Source organism: Oncorhynchus clarkii, chromosome 20 (genome assembly GCF_045791955.1).
Source record: "Oncorhynchus clarkii lewisi isolate Uvic-CL-2024 chromosome 20, UVic_Ocla_1.0, whole genome shotgun sequence".
NCBI classification, from domain to species: Eukaryota; Metazoa; Chordata; class Actinopteri; order Salmoniformes; family Salmonidae; genus Oncorhynchus; species Oncorhynchus clarkii.
The window spans coordinates 10,504,950-10,525,363 of record NC_092166.1 but is presented as its reverse complement, the minus strand read 5'-3'; the positions used below and the strand labels follow the sequence as shown (position 1 = coordinate 10,525,363).

Genomic DNA, 20,414 nt, shown 5'->3' with positions numbered 1-20,414 from the left:
TTGTTCCTGCTTAGATCCTGTTTATTGTTGTGCCTGTTTTCCTCTCCGCTACAGTTCTGTCCACTCTGACTCTATCTCCAGTCCCACGTCTCATCAGTCCTGCTACCCTGTCCTGGACCGCCCACTCTACTGCTTCCTTGGATTCCTCTCCGGACCTGCATACCCAGCCCCAACTCCCCTCGCCCCAGCCTCAGCACCTGGCTCCCTGCAACCTGCCCAAGCTTTCCCTGCCCTGCACCCCATCTTCCCCCTGTTTTTCAATAAATACCTTGGTTACCTTATCCCAGTCTCCTCGTCTGAGTCTGCTCTTGGGTTCACCCGCTCTGCGTAACAGGGTTAAATGCATGTATAATAATAAAAAATCCTGATATTTCTTACTGTATATCTCTCAGCTATAGGACAGACATTTCAGAAGAATTTCTTTTGAAAAAATTTAGGGGGACTATCTGTTCCATGTAATGAATCTGTTATTCAATGTGATTGTATCGGCTAATAGCAGTAAGCCCCCCCCCCCCCCCCCCACAAAAACCGTGTTCTTTTTTTTATACTTCAAGGGGTCTTAATATTCTAAATCAAATAGCAAAAGGATCCTTGGTTTGACCTTCTTAAAACAATTCCATATAGCTTAGTAGAACCCCTCTTATGGGTCAATTTCTCATACCACCAGAGGACAATGTTGACTAAAATATGGAAGGCAAACTGATTACCTTAACAATGTGTTGTTATCTTCAAGCTGCCATCAGGCTTATTATTCTTATAAATTGTATGTTTTAAGGAGAGTGGATTTTCCTCTCTCCTTACACAATGGGTTTTAAAGACAGAAACAGGAAGAGGACACACAGAGAGGACAGTTTTAGGACCGAAGGGGGACTATTTAGCACAGTGATCCGATTATTATCTGCTGCTTGATTTAAAATGTGTGCAATTAAAATGAATTGATACTGTAATGACTACTTAGTCAGCAAGCATGAATTGGTATTCGGTACTGCTAATACATACAAGAATAATACCATGGCATTTGCTTCATAATCAATAATCATTGTTTAAGGACCAAGAGGTTTTGTACAGTACATTTGTATGTAGCCTATGCATGAAATATACAACAATTTGCAGTCCGGTTGCAGTCTGAAATCAAATATAATTTTATTTGTCACATGCGGTGAATACATAGGGGTAGACTTTACCGTGAAATGCTTACTTACTAGCCCTTTCCCAACAATGCAGAGTTAAAAAGTAAGAACATTTGCACACAAAAAAAATAGTAACACAATAAAATAAATGTGGTATGTCCTCTTGTGATATTCCTCTATAAATTATCTTTGATCCAAAAGCATTTACATATGCCGACTGGGAAGGTTGCAATTTAGTTATCAGTAATGGTCTTATGTCACTTTTGGGTGTGATAAATCTCTGAATAAGCCATGCGTTTGTCACTTCAAGATTAGACAACTGCAACTCTCTACTCTCCAGCTACCCGGATAAAGCACTAAATAAACTTGAGCTAGTGCTAAATCCGTCTGCTAGCATCTTGACTAGAACCCAAACATTTGATCCTACTACTCCAGTGTTAGCCTTTCCATCTAGCTTCCTGTTAAGGCAAGGGCTGATTTCAAGCTTTTACTGTTAACCTACAAAGCATTACATAAACTTGCTCCTACCTATCTTTACGATTTGGTCCTGCCTTACACACCTACACGTACGCTACAGTCACAAGACGCAGGCCTTCTCATTGTCCCTATAATTTCTAAGCAAACAGCTGAAGGCAGGGCTTTCTCCTATAGAGCTCCATTTTTATGGAATGGTCTGCCGATCCATGTGAGAGACACAGACTCGCTCTCAACCTTTAAGTCTTTACTGAATACTCATCTCTTCAGTAGGTCTTATGGTTGAGTGTAGTCTGGAACAAGGGGTGTGAAGATGAACGGCAAGGCATTGGAGTGACCCCCCCCCCCCCCCCCCACACTGGGATTCTCTGCCTCTGACCCTATTACGGGGGCTGAGTCACTGGCTTGTTAGTGCTCTCTCATGTTGTCCCTAGGAGGTGTGCATCACATCTTGCAAGGCTTTTTCTCTCGCTATACTCGTCTTGAGTGGGTTGAGACACTGACGTGATCTTCCTGTCTGGTTTGGTGCCCCCTTGGGCTCGTGCAGTGGGGGAGATCTTTGTGGGCTAGGCTCCGCCTTGTCTCAGGCTAGTAAGTTGGTGAGCTGTTCAAATCAAATCAAATTGTATTGGTCACATACAAATATTTAGCAGATATTATTGCGGGTGTAGCAAAATGCTTGTGTTTCTAGCTCAAACAGTGCAGTAGTATTTAACAACTCACACCAATACACACAAATCTAAAAGTAAAATAATGGAATTAAGGAATATATACATTTTAGGATGAGCATTGTCGGAAAGTCATTGACTAAAATACAGTAGAATACAGTATATACAGTGCCTTGCGAAAGTATTTGGCCCCCTTGAACTTTGCGACCTTTTGCCACATTTCAGGCTTCAAACATAAAGATATAAAACTGTATTTTTTTGTGAAGAATCAACAACAAGTGGGACACAATCATGAAGTGGAACGACATTTATTGGATATTTCAAACTTTTTTAACAAATCAAAAACTGAAAAATTGGGCGTGCAAAATTATTCAGCCCCTTTACTTTCAGTGCAGCAAACTCTCTCCAGAAGTTCAGTGAGGATCTCTGAATGATCCAATGTTGACCTAAATGACTAATGATGATAAATACAATCCACCTGTGTGTAATCAAGTCTCCGTATAAATGCACCTGCACTGTGATAGTCTCAGAGGTCCGTTAAAAGCGCAGAGAGCATCATGAAGAACAAGAAACACACCAGGCAGGTCCGAGATACTGTTGTGAAGAAGTTTAAAGCCGGATTTGGATACAAAAAGATTTCCCAAGCTTTAAACATCCCAAGGAGCACTGTGCAAGCGATAATATTGAAATGGAAGGAGTATCAGACCACTACAAATCTACCAAGACCTGGCCGTCCCTCTAAACTTTCAGCTCATACAAGGAGAAGACTGATCAGAGATGCAGCCAAGAGGCCCATGATCACTCTGGATGAACTGCAGAGATCTACAGCTGAGGTGGGAGACTCTGTCCATAGGACAACAATCAGTCGTATATTGCACAAATCTGGCCTTTATGGAAGAGTGGCAAGAAGAAAGCCATTTCTTAAAGATATCCATAAAAAGTGTTGTTTAAAGTTTGCCACAAGCCACCTGAGGGACACACCAAACATGTGGAAGAAGGTGCTCTGGTCAGATGAAACCAAAATTGAACTTTTTGGCAACAATGCAAAACGTTATGTTTGGCGTAAAAGCAACACAGCTCATCACCCTGAACACACCATCTCCGCTGTCAAACATGGTGGCGGCAGCATTATGGTTTGGGCCTGCTTTTCTTCAGCAGGGACAGGGAAGATGGTTAAAGTTGATGGGAAGATGGATGGAGCCAAATACAGGACCATTCTGGAAGAAAACCTGATGGAGTCTGCAAAAGACCTGAGACTGGGACGGAGATTTGTCTTCCAACAAGACAATGATCCAAAACATAAAGCAAAATCTACAATGGAATGGTTCAAAAATAAACATATCCAGGTGTTAGAATGGCCAAGTCAAAGTCCAGACCTGAATCCAATCGAGAATCTGTGGAAAGAACTGAAAACTGCTGTTCACAAATGCTCTCCATCCAACCTCACTGAGCTCGAGCTGTTTTGCAAGGAGGAATGGGAAAAAATGTCAGTCTCTCGATGTGCAAAACTGATAGAGACATACCCCAAGCGACTTACAGCTGTAATCGCAGCAAAAGGTGGCGCTACAAAGTATTAACTTAAGGGGGCTGAATAATTTTGCACGCCCAATTTTTCAGTTTTTGATTTGTTAAAAAAGTTTGAAATATCCAATAAATGTCGCTCCACTTCATGATTGTGTCCCACTTGTTGTTGATTCTTCACAAAAAAATACAGTTTTATATCTTTATGTTTGAAGCCTGAAATGTGGCAAAAGGTCGCAAAGTTCAAGGGGGCCGAATACTTTCGCAAGGCACTGTATATACTGTATTCTACTGTATTTTAGTCAATGACTTTCCGACAATGCTCATCCTAAAATGTATATATTCCTTAATTCCATTATTTTACTTTTAGATTTGTGTGTATTGGTGTGAGTTGTTAAATACTACTGCACTGTTTGAGCTAGAAACACAAGCATTTTGACCAGTGATTCCATGTCTATGTACATAAGGCAACAGCCTCTAAAGTGCAGGGTTGAGTAACCGGGTGGTAGCCGGCTAGTGATGGCTAATTAACAGTCTGATGGCCCTGAGATAGAAGCTGTTTTTCAGTCTCTCCGTCCCAGCTTTGATGCACCTGTACTGACCTCGCCTTCTGGATGATAGCATGGTGAACAGGCCGTGGCTCAGGTGGTTGATGTCATTGATGATATTTTTGGCCTTCTTGTGACATTGGGTATTGTAAGTGTCCTGAAGGGCAGATAGTGTGCACCCGGTGATGTGTTGGGCAGACTGCACCACCCTTTGGAGAGCCCTGGGGTTGTGGGCAGTGTACTTGCCGTACCAGGCCCAATAGGATGCTTTTAATTGTGCATCTGTAAAAGTTTGGGGGCCAAGCCTAATTTCTTCAGCTTCCTGAGGTTGAAGAGGCTCTGTTGCGCCTTCTTCATCACACTGTGTGGGTGGACCATTTCAGATTGTCAGTGGTGTCCAAGGAAGCTTTTCACATTCTCCACTGCAGTCCCGTCGATGTGGATAGGGGCGTGCTCCCTCTGCTGTCTCCTGAAGTCCACGATCAGCAGTCTGTCCTGTTTGGTGTCATTCACCTGTCTTATCTGGCTTCCTGTGTGATCTTAAATATGCGCCCTCTAATTTTCCCATTTCTCTCTCTCTCTCTCTAGGACCATGCCTCGGGACTACCTGGCCTTACTACTCCTCGCTTTCCCCATCTCCAGTTCACCTGGTTGTGCTGCTGATCCAGTTTCTACTGTTCTGCCTGCGGCTACGGAACCCTAACCTGTTCACCGGACATGCTACCTTGTCCCGGATCTGCTGTTTCGACCTTCTCTATCCCTCTCCCTCTCTCGCTCTCTGGACTGCACCTGCTGTCTCGGCCTGTGAATGATCGGCTATGAAAAGCCAACTGACATTTACTCCTGAGGTGCTGACCTGTTTCACCCTCTATAACCACTTTGATTATTATTTGACCGTGCTGGTCATCTATGAAGGTTTGAACATCTTGAAAAACAATCTGGCCTTAATGGCCGCGTACTCTTATAATCTCCACCCAGCACAGGTTTCTTCCTAGGTTTCTGCCTTTCAAGGTAGTTTTTCCAAGCCACTTTGCTTCTGCATCGCTTGCTCTTTGGTGTTTTAGGCTGGGTTTCTGTATAAGCACTTTGACATCTGCTGATGTTAAAAGGGCTCTATAAATACATTTGATGGATTGATTGAATGAATCTCGGCTGCAATATCTGGCTATGATTGTGTTATCAGATGAGACCATGCTGCAATGTTCAGTGTAGGTGGTCGATGCCCTAACGCGTCACAGGGGGATGAAGAGGACTAAGGCCGCACCCCGATTCTCTCCTCTCCTCCAGAAGGGTACTTGTACTTACACATGGGATTGATGTAATCATTGGCTGGAGGAATTTTCACGTCGCTAAATCCATGAATATGTTTATTTTTTAATGTACAATAAATCGTTATAGCAACAAGCTGAATTACAAGTACAACTTACAATGGAATTATTAAATATGAAATATTACAAGTTTACAAATATACATCACCATCAATATATACAAATAACACAGACACTTGAAGTCAGTAGCGTTCGTCGGTTTTTTATCAGGTGAACCATTCCATGTGAGGGAGTGTTCAAGTCAAGTGCACACTTCAAGAGAAGAGCAGAGAATTGGATTGCCAGAGTACATTTTTGTGGAGTCTTGAGTCAGTCAGTCTCAAGTTATTTTATGTTTTCCTAAGCCCCTGCCACCAGCACACAGGTCCTTGTAGTAGTCAGACTGAATGAACCGAGGATACGCATCGTTCTCCATAAGGCTACAGACCTTCCTCTGGGCAACGTCAAAACAAGATGGGGTTGGCTTGTGGAGACTCTGAGCAATCGTGTCTCTTGTGTGGTAATCGACGTTGACCTGATTTGAGAAAAAAATGCAATAATCACACTCGACACAACCTTAAATAACCCTATTTATACACTAATATCATACATGTCAGTCGTTCATCTAATTTGGTTTTAGAAGTAGGTTACTTTTAAATCTATTATAGTTTTCCTTCATGTCATCCTGGAAAGTTTAAAGATTATATTCTCCCACTTTGCAGCAGGTACAGAGTTACTCATGGGGAATTTCTAAATATATATATTTTATAAAATCTGTATAACTTGCAAAGAAAGTCACTCATTTATTATCACTATAAGGAACATAAAGTGATATACATGATGGTACTGTGATAATGATAATATAATGTGTTTCTACCTCCATAGGGGAGTCACTTTGGATGAATTCTTCATAAATGCTAGTAGCTTTCCAGGCAAGCTTCTCTGGACTGGTGATGGACTTGAACTCTTCACAGGCAAGCCAAAACTCCAGGTTCTCCTCACAGAACTCAGATTTCAGGAAGACCCGAAATGCCACTTGGCCACCTAGAAGCAAAATGGAGGGAAAATATTTGGGTTGATTTAGGCGTAATCTGCAGTCTGGTAGTGTGTTTTATATATTTACAAAAATATGCTGTATATATATTTACTGTATATATATATAAAACAAAAATTACATTTATGATTGAGTAGTTTCTCTAAGGATTGTCCCCACTGTTTCGCCTCATTAACAGATTGTCTGGAAATAAAACAAAAACAAAAAGAGGTTGAAATATGGGAATAGTGTAATTGAATTGGTGTTGCAAGGTATACTGGTAGACCAGTAACATAATCAAAACGTCACGATACCAACATTTTAGAATAACATACAGTTTCATATAATACTACAAACATTTTCGGCCCTACCGATCTAAAGAACCCGCTATCGCCTGTTATGAAATGTTTACAATGTCAGTTGTTTACAAGTTCAGTAAATGTTTTAAGCAACAGCAATTATTAGTCTCTTGTATGCACCGGTCCAATAATGTCCACTTCACTTTCATGCGTTTATCATGTGTGGCAGCTGTGATCAGCAAGCCGTAATCACTGCCAGCCCGCACTCACCTGCTTCTCACTGCATATCTATTCCTCCATCAGTTTTTAAAATATAATTGAGCCTTGATGGCGAGCAGGGATGGAGACCCTGATCAATCTTCTGTTATTACATTTGTATGTTTGATACACTGGAGCAGTGCACAGAACGAGCAGAATTGATACATTGTATATAATTTAATCCCTGATATAATCAAGAGCACAGGCCAATCTGGGTATCGTCTTTGCACATTCGCTGTCACACAGCAGTGCCAGAGAGGAAAAACCGCTTCGCGACAGACATGCTTGCAGCTTTAGAGCAAAGAAAACGGATTGTAGCTCAAACGGTTTAAGAAAATATTACTCCTATAAACGGAGCTACCCTTTTATCTTCCTAATTATTGGTTTGATAACAAACAACGTTATTCAGTCATGTTACCTATCTAGCTAACAACCTGCTAACTTGACAGTAGGTCTAGGCCAGACCTACTATCTAGCTAACAACCTGCTAACTTGACAGTAGGTCTCGCCTAGACCTATCTAGCTAACAACCTGCTAACTTGACAGTAGGTCTCGCCTAGACCTATCTAGCTAACAACCTGCTAACTTGACAGTAGGTCTCGCCTAGACCTACTATCTAGCTAATAACCTGCTAACTTGACAGTAGGTCTAGGCCAGACCTACTATCTAGCTAACAACCTGCTAACTTGACAGTAGGTCTAGGCCAGACCTACTATCTAGCTAACAACCTGCTAACTTGACAGTAGGTCAAGGCCAGACCTACTGTCTAGCTAACAACCTGCTAACTTGACAGTAGGTCTAGGCCAGACCTACTATCTAGCTAACAACCTGCTAACTTGACAGTAGGTCAAGGCCAGACCTATCTAGCTAACAACCTGCTAACTTGACAGTAGGTCTCGCCTAGACCTACTATCTAGCTAACAACCTGCTAGTAGGTCTAGGCCAATTTGATTGCCACAGGGAGAAATTAGAAGGGTCTGCAACTCATGAGATGTGCTTCAAAGATAGGTTTGATTCATATATAGCGTTTTCTCCTTACTGCTACAATGACATGTATATTCCTTCCTCCCATTCCTCCAGCCAAATCATAGGTGGGCATTTGCACATTTTGGAGCGGCAGGTAGGTAGCCTCGTGGTTAGAGCGTTGGATCAAGTCCCGGAGCTGACAAGGTAAAAACCGGTCGTTCTGCCCCTGAACAAGGCAGTTAACCCACTGTTCCCCGGTTGGCCGTCATTGTAAATAAGAATTTGTTCTTAAACTGACCTGCCTAGTTAAATAAAGGTAAAATAAAATAGCCATTCTATGCAGTATTGTATTATACAGTGAACAGTGTGAAGTTAATGTGTTGTATTGAGTAAAAGTATGAATGTCTGTGACGGGTTTGTTTTGTAGCACATGCACATAACGTTTAGAAAACGGGAACAAGCGTCAGGAGGACGGGGTGAACAGGACGCTCGGCCACAGAGCCCCCCCTCACCATACTACTCGGTATCGTGATACTTGGCCTGGTATCATATATTTCGTAAAATCATGGTATAGTGACAACATATTTAAAATACATACCAGAAAAATTATATAGATATTTTTTTCAGTTTCACATACCTGTGCAGTTTTTTCCTTGAATGAGGTGAGGGACTATTGAGGAAGTTGTGGAGTCTCGATTTCCAGGGTTTATGCCTGCAGAATAAATTATAAGAACACAGAAATAATGTTCAGTGGTCTTTTTAGAAATGTATTATAGTACACTTATTTATAGGCCAGTCACATTACGATGTTTCATATGTGATGAAATTATGCAAATGTAATACAATACAAATATGGCTCATAACGCCTATAACAACTTTTATTTAAAATAATAATAATAATAATTACAAAACCAAATTACATCAACAACTTACAAAAGCCTTTTGGTCTTGTCAAGGTCTTCTGAGGCCGTCTCACAGCAAATATCCATTTTTTTGTAATTATTATTTGTGTTCAATGGCTAAATACTGTGTACATTATCACCCTCTCAACCCTGTTCTCAAGGAAGCTCGGTGGATTCTTTATGCTCTCTGACAAAGCCAAGAATACCCACGCTCCACCGGCATCTCAATCCTGATTGGCTCTTCTCCATAATCACGGGGAAATCTACACACAACAACCAGCGATGTCGAGTCACTGAGCATTGTCCCAAGCAAACAATAGCTCAACGGAGTCCCAGCCAGCACATTTGGTTCCTTTGAAATTCTGCAAATGTATAATACCAGTTAAAAGTTTGGACACACCTACTCATTCGAGGGTTTTTCTTTATTAAAAAAAACAACTATTTTCTACATTGTAGAATAATAGTGAAGACATTAAAACTATGAAAAACACATATGGAACCATGTAGTAACCAACTCTGGTTCCTTGATTGTTCTAGGAGGTTTAATTAACACTCTGAGAATGGACATTATAGGTTTATTTGGGGGTTTTCGAATAACTTCCTTAAAACTTTGACAGAATAATTGTTCAATAAGACTTCTAATAACACTGCTAGCTTATTTTGGGTAATCATTTTTGAACTCCCAAGCACCTATTGGACACATGGAAATTATTTTCCATACGCATTAATCATACAAACACATTTATTTGTTATTGTTACACAGCATCAGTTAGATTAAAACCTATAATCATATGCTCTCTAACCATGAATTTAGTCCACTGCGCCACCAGGATGGAGCTAGCATGTTATGTTTTTTTAGGCATACAAAGCTGTTAATTTTAGCCTATTTCAAAGGAAACAATCACTCATTAAGATCAGGTGTGGCCAATTAGCGGGCACGGCCAACACAATTAACAAGATAGAGGATAGAGAGAGTTTTGTTAATGCTGAAAACAGAATGTATGTTTTAAAATAACATTCTTGTAACATTCTCTGAACGTTGCTAATGTTTTCGTGTGGTTTTTATGGAAAGTTTTAATCTTGTTCCCCGAATAATTTGAGAATATTACTTTACATAGAGCCATGAGGAAACCTGTAGAAAACTTTATGCTGAATTACTGAAATTCCCACAGAAGAACGTTGTTAATTAATGTCCTTGGAACAATTTGAGAACATTTTGAGAACAAACTTTTACAGATACACAATTGAGAGCATCCTGTCAGGCTGTATCACAGCCTGGTACGGCAACTGCACCACCCTCAACCGTATGGCTCTCCAGAGGGTGGTGCAGTCTGCACAACGCATCACTGGGGGCAAACTTCCTGCCCTCCAGGACACCTACAGCACCCGATATCATCAAAATATCATCAAGGACATCAACCGCCCGAGCCACTGCATGTTCACACCACTACCATCCAGAAGGCGAGGTCAGTACAGGTGCATCAAAGCTGAGACCGAGAGACTGAAAAACAGCTTCTATCTCAAGGCCATCAAACTGCTAAACAGCCACCACTAACTCAGAGGCTGCTGCCTACATTGAGACCCAATCACTGGCCACTTTAATAAATGGATCACTAGTCAATTTATACAATACACTCTAAATAATGCCACTTTAATAATGTTTACATATCTTACATTACTCATAGCACATGTATATACTGTATTTTATACCATCTATTGCACCTTGCCTATGCCGCTCGGCCATCACTCATCCATATACTTATATGTACATATTCTCATTCACCCCTTTAGATTTGTGTGTATTAGGTAGTTGTTGGGAGTATTGTTAGATTACTTGTTAAATATTACTGCACTGTCGGAACTAGAAGCACAAGCATTTCGCTACACTCGCATTAACATCTGCTAACCATGTGTATGTGATAAATAAAATTGGGTTGGATTTTGATTTGAATTAGAACCATGAGGAAAACTGTAGGAAACGTTATGCTGAAGTACTGAAATTCCCAGAGAAGAATGTTTTTTTTTTTTTTTACATCTTTTAGAACATTCTCAATGTCAAACTTTACCAGTCCGAGAACGTTCCTAGAACATTACCAACATTGAAATTAAATGTAACTATGTTTGAACTTTTAGTAAAAGTGTTGTTAAATTAAGGAAATACTGAGAAACTATCCTGCACCATTCCCAGAAAGTTGTGGGACGGTTGTATGCAAAAATAACCATAGGACAACCATGGTCTCACCATGCTCTAAGAGACATATGGGTCTCTGTTATGTTATGGGTCAGCTGGGCGTGCTTTTATCTGACAAGCGTCACTCCAATTCCTCACATTTCCTTTCCAGGCCTTTTGTGGAATAATAGATGAGGACACATGAGAGCAACGAGATTCAGACCTCATGCTCCCCTTTATTATTGGCTAATTACAGATGTAGGATCTTAATTTGCAGAGAATTTTCCTGCACTACAGGAAATGCAAACGTGTAGTGTATTTGAGTTTTCAAAATGCTCCTAAAGTCTGTAATTACCATTTAGAAATTTCAGACTTGATTTATCCTAATACAAAATGTATCAACCCCTACATAAATGTCCATTCATTATAATCCACAAAATAATTCACATTTCCTGTTGCTGCAGGATTATTTTCCTGTTGTAGCAATCTGGCTCAAATTAAGATCCTACATCTGTACATAACAATGCATTACAAGGTATGTCTAGTTCTTGAATGGAATCACATTCTTGTCTTTAGAAGGTGTAATCATTGGATATCAGCTTACGTGCTCATCATTGATCAAACTGATCTCGAAGCGACAACACAACGCTTCATTAAAATAAAAACTGAGGTAACAGGAGGGAATGACAGGAGTTGTTGTGTTTATGTCACCATTTTATTTGTGACTTAGATCAATCCAAATGTTTTTTTTGTGTGTGTGTGACTTCATAAGAAAGATACATTGGAGAAAGATAGAATATAAGTGGATGGACATGCTTTAAAGTTGCAGATGGGGGAATTAAAATCTCCATAGCAGAGGGCAATGCATGGTCCGGTGTCGGTTTTAGACCACCATGCCAAACTCCAGCACATCCAAGGATCGTTAAAAGCACTTTAAAATACATTCTCTGTAAGAAATGTGCTACATAAAATTGATTAATTGATTGTTTAGAGAATAAGTGTGTATCTGCATGTTCCCTTTAGGATTGCAAGTGCTTTGAGTTGTCTAATTTTGTAAGCGAAATGTAGAGTTCAGGGGTCCTAATTTACAAAGCATTTGCACCTGTTTTTTTTTGTTTTTGTGAGACATAAAAAGTGTGGATAAGGGCAGAAACATTGATAGAAGTTAGGAAATATTAAAACTGTAAAATTAAGTAACAAGTAGACTAGACTGCTGCTGGTAGACTACTGCTATGTTATTAGCTGTTCAATAGGAAGAATGAAATCTATGAGTTACTTGGGTTTGTGGCCTTTACCCAAGATGTTATCTCAGGCTATTCCATCATCAGGTTGAGGATCCTGTTCAATCAGGTCAAGAATGTTCTTTAAATAGACTGAGGAGTTAAAAATACACCTCAGTGGATGAAGGTGTGGTGAGGAATGACTGGAATGTTCTCTGACAGGTGGTAGTCTATTTATAGGTTGTAGCCAACCAACAGGAAGTGTATTCAGCCCAGGAATAGTCTAACACCAGGACCCATATTCACAAAGAGTCTCAGAGTAGGAGAGCTGATTTATTTTATTTTAAAGTTTAACCTTTATTTAACTAGGCAAGTCAGTTAATTAAGAACAAATTCTTGTTTACAATGACGGCCTAGGAACAGTGGGTTAACTGCCTTGATCAGAGGCAGAACGACAGATTTTTACCTTGCCGGTTCATGGATTCAATCCAGCAACCTTTTCGATTACTGCCCCAACACTCTAACCACTAGGTTACCTGCCACCCCGTGATCTAGGATCAGGTCTTCTCTTTAATTCATTATGATTTAAAAGGCAAAACCGATCCTACTTCAACACTACTCTGAGACGCTTTGTGAATACAGGCCCAAACATAGACATACTTAATTTGTGGTCATGTTCTGAAGGGCCTAACCTTTCTTTGTTACCACAAACGTGGAACATGAAGTAGGTTACTATGCACATAGGTAGATAGGTATGTAGACAATGTTATTTTAAGAAAAAATATTTTTCATGTGACGACCCAATTGACTCCGACGCAGAGGAAGTGAGAACCTGCTGATCGAAACAATCAGTGGAAATTCTTGCAGACACCGCAGGGGTTCAAACTGTAGAACCCAGTTCCTACATTTGAATATAAAAATGTATTTTATCAAACAAAACTATGCTTCAGTTTATCTCTGGGACCCATAGGATGACAAATCAGAGCAAGTAATGTAAGTACATTATTTACCTTCAGAGGTAAATGTATCAAACCAATTGCCGTGATAAATGTTTTGCTGTTGTTGTGCACTCTCTTCAAACAATAGCATGGTATTTATTCACTGTAATAGCTACTGTAAATTGGACACTGCAGTTAGATTAAAAATTATTTAAGCTTTCTGCCCATATGAGACATGTCTATGTCCTGGAAAGTTTGCTGTTACTTACAAACGTCATGCTAATCACATTAACACACTATTACGTCCAGACCTTAGTTCCTTTGGGTTTGGGTTGGGCATTCTATGTTTTTGTTCTATGTTTTTGTATTTCTGTGTTTGGCCTGGTATGGTTCCCAATCAGAGGCAGCTTTCTATCGTTGTCTCTGATTGAGAACCATACTTAGGTAGCCTGTTCCCACCTGGTGTTTGTGGGTAGTTGTTTTCTGTCTCTGTGTCTGCACCAGACAGAACTGTTTCGGTTATTATTTTTGTCATTTTCGTGTTCAGTTACTAATAAGTATTAACATGGACACGTACCACGCTGCATTTTGGTCCGATCTTGACTACTCTTCCTCAGATGACAAGGAGAACCGTTACAGAACTACCCACCACCAAAGGACCAAGCAGCGTGGTGATGAGCAGCAGAGCTATCTGGAGAAATGGACATGGGAGGAGATACTGGAAGGCAAGGGACCCTGGGCACAGGCTGGGGTCCATCCAGGCACCTGTCCGGCGCCGCCAGAGCCCCCCGCCTGTCCGGCGCCGCCAGAGCCCCCCGCCTGTCCGGCGCCGCCAGAGCCCCCCGCCTGTCCGGCGCCGCCAGAGCTGTCCGGTGCCGCCAGAGCTGTCCGGCGCCGCCAGAGCCCCCCTCCTGTCCGGCGCCGCCAGAGCCCCCCTCCTGTCCGGCGCCGCCAGAGCCCCCCTCCTGTCCGGCGCCGCCAGAGCCTCAGTCCAGTCCGGGGCCCGCTGCGAGGGTCCCCGCTCCAGAGGCGCCACCTAAGTGGGCCAAAACTGAGGTGGAGCGGGGTCCACGTCCTGCACCCGAGCTGTTGCCGTAAGAAGGCCCACCCGACCCGACCCTTTAGTCAGGTTTTGCGGCCGGAGTCCGCACCTTTGGGGGGGGGGGTACTTGGCACCCCCTGGCTTTTTATTCTCTATTTTGGTTAGGCCAGGGTGTGACTAGGGTGGGCGTTCTATGTTCATTTTCTATGTTTTTGATTTCTGTGTTTGGCCGGGTGTGGTTCTCAATCAGGGACAGCTGTCTATCGTTGTCTCTGATTGAGAACCATACTTAGGTAGCTCTTGCCCACATGGGTTTTGTGGGTAGTTATTTTCTGTTTAGTGTGTTCTGTCCACAACTCCTCCCTCATAGGTGACTCATTACAATGATTTATTGCTGTTTCCTGCCTGTAGCTCACTAGTCCCTATGAGGTGCTTAGTGATACAGGTTATGGGTTCTATAGGCAATTGGTTTAATTCCTGGAAATTAGATTAAATTAAGAATTGCCTCTGTCTGTTACCACAGAAGGGGTGATTATTATTTTTTTTTCAGAGCTTCTTCCAGCTGGATTGTAAAGGTGCTATGGCACTGGTACCTGTGGCGGGTGTGATAACCTTCATTATAGCGTTTTTTTTCTCCCCCTGGGTCTATTTTTTAATGTGTGTGGTTCAGTGCTGAGTGCAAGCTGGTTACCAGTGCGCATCTTACCGCCTGTTGTGACAGAAGTGCCACTGCCAATCGGGGTACCATTTGTTACAGGAGCCCCCAAACCCAGAGTAGAATGAGCTATCATGCAAACCTTAGCACATAAACAGTTGTGTCGAAACAAGGTGTCAACCCAAGCAATTTGATAAAATTGACATAATAAATTGCATTGGTTTTCCATAAATGGCTACTGCGTTGGACCTGAAACCGTTCCTGAGAGTATTCCTTGGGCCAAATTATACCCAAGACGGTCTATCTTCACACATACTGTAGGTCTAAGGCAGTGTTTCCAACAGTCCTCCAGGATCCCCAACGGCAAACAGTTTTGTTGTAGCCCCGGACAGTTTTGATGTTAGTTGACAAGTGTAATCAGGTTTGCTTGTCCGGGGGTACAACAAAATTGTGTGATGTTGGCGGTCCTGGAGGACTGTTGGGAAACACTGCCTTAGGCCTACAGTATGTGTGAAGATAAACCGTCTTGGGTATAATTTAAAAGAAGGGAAGTGTGGCTTAGATGCACATGGTGTGTCTCTCTCCAGAATGCACTCTCTCCTGCCAATTTGTGTGTATTTATTGTTTCATAACTTCATTGTGTAAATTGTTTGCCCTCTGATAGTTAGCGTCTATCAATTCCCCATTACATACAATATATCACCAGTAGTACATTTACCATGAATCCCAATAATTTGTTTAGTTACGGTAATTGCTGATAATGCATTCAATATATTCTTATTACAGTCATTAGAGGGAACACGTTGTTTTCAGAGCTCACAACCTTTGCTACACTTGTGAGAAAAAAGTTATGTGTTTCTGTGCCTGATAAGCAGGATTTTCAACTTGCAGTTTTTTGTCAATGATATGTCTGTGCTATATCTCTCTCCGTCAGAACACAGCACAAAAAAAACTTCCACACATCCTGTTCTTCTGACGAGATAGAAAGTCTGCTAACCCGACCGTTCTGAGGCTTCTGACTGTCACACGACCCAGTTAAATGAGTAGAAACTGGTTACTAATACACAGTGTTGTCTAAACAAGGAAATTATGACGATTTGTCATGATGTGTTTTTCTTTGTCTCACTACCTCAATCAACAACCAAACACATCTGAAACAGAGAACTGGTACAGGAAGCGACAAACTGCCACGTAAAGTTAGATTCTCTCCCGCCAAAACCTTCTCATGGTAACACTTTACCTAAACTAAAGCATCCTGGTGTAATGCTTTATAAGTTGTTATTAGCATGTAGGCGCCTTTATGATGTCTTACAACATATTACAAGCCTTTTTATATCTTTCTATGCATTAACTGTTAAACTATCTGGCTGTTATTTTGTTCAGATGCATAATGCATAATTTACCCAAATGCTTGAAGTAAAAAGTGACCTTTTCAGTAAAATGTGTGAAGCTTCTTCAACAAAACTGGTCTTTAATAGACCTTATAATGTGCTAAGTAAATTATCAGTGTTTTGAAGGTTTGAAGCAGTAATTGTTGTGTGTGTGAATGTATGTGTTTTTATTGAATTTATATTCAGTAAGATCCTAATTTAGCAAACAAATACATTCATTACGTTGGAAATCTTTTTTTTTTTTTTTTACATAAATACAGTGCAACAACAACATGTTTACATTGTCATTCCGTCACATATTCATTCTCCAACATGTTATAATGTTTTTCAGCTTACATGCCTCATGGCGTGGTGTCAGAGTAAAAACATATCCTATTCTAAACTTGAATTGGTTTTAAAAGACACACTTAGTAGATAATCCCATCTAATGTCTCATCAAATAACTCCACTGATCAACTGCAGATACCTGCTCATGCAGTTGCTGCTCTGGCTGTTAACATGCTACATAATATGCATCCTTGAAAACATCCCCCAAGACACAGAAAGTCCCTAACTATCACATACTCTGCAAGGTAATCCCCCAGCACCCCATCTCTGTCATAGAAATACAATCTATTTCTATGTTCTATGTAATCCTTTTCTATGTATCATATGTTTAACTTACATTTGTATTAATTTAGCTGACTCTCTTATCCAGAGCGACTCACAGGAGCAATTAGGGTTAAGCACCTTGCTTAAGGGCAACGACTTTTCAGTTACTGGCGCAATGCTCTTAACCACTAGCTGCTGCTGCCCCTGTTGTGTTTATCTTTCAAGTGGAAGCACATAGACTACTAGACACAAATGTCAACAACGATTCAAAGTCGCTTCTGTACGTTCTGTTTCCCTTTGGCCTCTTATCTCTGTACCCAGTAGAATTCACATTTGGAAACATCTTCTTAGGAATCCCATTTGCAAACCCTTCTTGGCTGTCTAACATTGCGGTCCATTGTTGGAAGCCTCGGTCCAGTTTCTACCGTTGGTATTAATTTACACCTTAATGTAGTCTGATGCAGAGTCCAGTAAGGTCCTGTAGATGTTGGATCTGAGGAACCTGGGGTAGGAGTCTTTCTCCATCAATCTGTACACAATCCTCTGGGCCTCGTCGAAGCAAACTGTGGTGGGCGTCTTCACATTCCGCCTGATGAGATCTCTGGTCTTGTGGTCAATGTTGATCTGGCGAGAGAGAGAGTAAACTGATGAGACTTGGTGGATACAAGCAGATGTGTCCATATATAGTAAATAGTAAATATAGTATAGTAAATACATACATGATCAAAAATCTACATGCTTTTCGTAATGTATTATAAACTGGGTGGTTTGAGCCCTGAATGCTGATTGGCTGAAAGCCATGATATATCAGACCGTATACCACAGGTATGACAAAACATTTATGTTTACTGTTCTAATTAATTTAGTTTGTTACCAGTTTATAATAGCAATAAGGCACCTTGGGGGTTTGTGGTATATGGCCAATATACCACGGTTAATGGCTGTATCCAGGCACTCCACGTTGAATCGTTTGTAAAAACAGCCCTCTGACTTCAACACACCTCTTTTGGAGCCTCGGCTTCAATATATGTCTTGTAGATTTTCTTGGCCCTGGAGGACAGTCTGAAGGACGACTTGATCTTCTTGTAGTCTTGACAGATCAGCCAGAACTCAATGTTCTCGTCACTGAACTCCGACTTCAGGAAGGCTTGAAATGTTGTCATGCCATCTAAAGGGGGAGGGGAGGGGGGACACACACACACACACACACAGACAGACTTAGCTAGGCTGAACAACCTGCAAACCTATGAAAATGGACATATGACGATTATATCATCAACCTCCTGTTGTATGTTTAAATGTTGTTTTGAAGTACAGGAAATGCTTACATTTCGATGCGAGAAGTCTCTCCAAAGACTGGGACCACAGGATAATTTCCTCGGGGCTAAGTCTGTAAAAGTAGAGGACATTTAGTTTCAGATCAAAACCCTGGATGGAGATGTGGCTCCTGGATGTGTCCTGACAGAGTCTACCCTATTTACCGTTCAGTGTTGGGGGTTTGGGAAGATCTGCGCTGTAGTCGGGATTTCAAGTCGCTTCCCCTGAAACATGAAGTAAATAGGTGAATACATTGTAAAACACAAAAAAGTGCACATGCACAATAAACCCAAAAGATATCTGGTTCCTAAGTGCAAAGGAAACCAGCAACGTCATTCAAAACAATTAAATCTGCAAGTGCCGAATGACCAATAAACCAACTTTGAATGTAAAATGTATCAACAATACTGCAAAAACTCACCTCGTCTGATTTCTCCTCTTGTCGTCCATGTCCATGTTGTGTGAATGCAGTTCCCTTGATGGTGACGTGACTGAGATAGGCATGTTTGGGGGAACAATAGTTGGGTTCTGTGTATGTAGCACTCAGTGTTGTGGTTCTCTGTTAGTTGTCAAAGTGTATCTATTTTGACAGTCTCATCAACACCCCTCTTTATACAGAATATGGCTGCTGTGAGCGTCACGCGTTTCGTTCGTTACAAACCGCAAAAAAATAGAGGAAGTAAGGTATGACGCTCGTTTGTTCAAACCAGCTCAATGCAGTTGCTTGTCTGCACGTTCAGAAACCTGCACAGAGTAAGGCCAGGAGATGCAAATATGACAGTGGAAATTTAAACAACAGATAAGCAGATATTTACCTTTACTCTGCTGGTTGGCATAGGTATAAAAAATAAATCTAATTGTTAAAGTTTTCAAACATTTGTCAGGTGGAAGTTGTACTTTCATAAGAAGGCCTTTTGATTTCAGGTCCCATGATTCTGGAACTTCTGTTTCCAGCACTCTAAATGTGACTCTATATCTATTTATTTTTTAAAATACAGTTTACCCTCTGTTAGTTAACACATTTACAAGCATTTTGGGGTGTGCGTCAATGCCTGCTTTTTTTTTTTTACTGGACTTTCTACCAACATGAACTTTTGCCTTTTGAAGAGTATAACCTTTTGTATGAGACAGTACAGTACAATACTTTGGTGTAGGTGTCAGTAGAGTTGGTATCATGACACCTGGATGCATTATTTCCCCATTAATCATCTTATCTGGAGTTTTTGGCAGACATTATTGGTCCTATGTAGCTCAGATGGTAGAGCTTGGCGCTTACAACGGCAGGATAAGTGGGTTAGATTCCCGGGACCACCCATATGTAAAATGTATGCATGCATGACTGTAAGCATCTGCTAAATGGCATATATTACAAATGAAATAGGGTGCAGGCAGAAGGGAAAATACAGCACCTCAAAGATTTGCCTGGATTCATCACTGTAAACCCCCACTGCCCATCTTTTAGTCTCCCAGTAGTGGCCTCTGACATTTCCTTTTCTGTCACAGAGAACCAATAATATACCGTATGTTTTATACACAGATACATTGGGGCCGGATCACAATAGTTAAAATAAAAAAATAAAAAGTTAGTCTTGACTATAGGTTTAGACATCATGCTGTCAAAGACACTTAAAGTGGTTCTCCAGAGCTTTAAAAAAATATATATATTTTAGCCAGCAGTTTTGAAAGGGGTCCCCGAAAGTTGTGAACAATTGTGTACTACATCCTCCATTTCCTATGACATGTTACATCCTGTAAATTTGTACGATATGTTCCAAATTTGTAAGTGCTTTAATATCCCAGACTGCATCTTCAAGTTAAAAAGAAAGGCAGATCTTTAGCATATGACAACTGAGCTGACAAAACCAGTAGTCAGTGTTGCTTTTACATCAGTGATGCTAACAGTTAGTGCCACTGGGAAGAATCATTCAGGATAACTGTGTGATGGTCACATGGTAGCAGAGAACATAATGCTTCAGATACAGTC

The 20,414-nt window shown here is 41.0% G+C and overlaps 3 protein-coding genes across 3 annotated transcripts in view; 1 reads left to right on the top strand and 2 right to left on the bottom strand.

The window, feature by feature from the left end:
* The window catches only part of LOC139375861 (beta-1,3-galactosyltransferase 2-like), a 67,339-nt gene extending 60,688 nt beyond the window's left edge, over positions 1-6,651 (top strand). Inside the window, exon 3 of the transcript XR_011627851.1 lies at positions 6,534-6,651. The gene's annotated coding sequence lies outside the window, so the exon portion shown is untranslated. The remainder of the gene's footprint in view (positions 1-6,533) is intronic.
* Positions 5,708-9,283, bottom strand: LOC139375862 (regulator of G-protein signaling 2-like). Its single transcript, XM_071117800.1, has 5 exons — positions 9,138-9,283; positions 8,842-8,916; positions 6,824-6,885; positions 6,526-6,692; positions 5,708-6,183 (listed from the first exon to the last, which is right to left on the bottom strand). The coding sequence occupies exons 1-5, from the start codon at positions 9,191-9,193 to the stop codon at positions 5,989-5,991; spliced, it is 555 nt and encodes a 184-aa protein (XP_070973901.1). The 5' UTR covers positions 9,194-9,283; the 3' UTR covers positions 5,708-5,988.
* Positions 9,284-16,668: 7,385 nt separating this feature from the next.
* LOC139375858 (regulator of G-protein signaling 21-like) lies at positions 16,669-19,160 on the bottom strand. The gene is made up of 5 exons (XM_071117790.1): positions 18,852-19,160; positions 18,595-18,654; positions 18,442-18,503; positions 18,115-18,281; positions 16,669-17,737 (listed from the first exon to the last, which is right to left on the bottom strand). Exons 1-5 carry the CDS (start codon positions 18,932-18,934, stop codon positions 17,552-17,554), a joined length of 558 nt encoding a protein of 185 aa, XP_070973891.1. The 5' UTR covers positions 18,935-19,160; the 3' UTR covers positions 16,669-17,551.
* Positions 19,161-20,414: the final 1,254 nt, after the last annotated feature.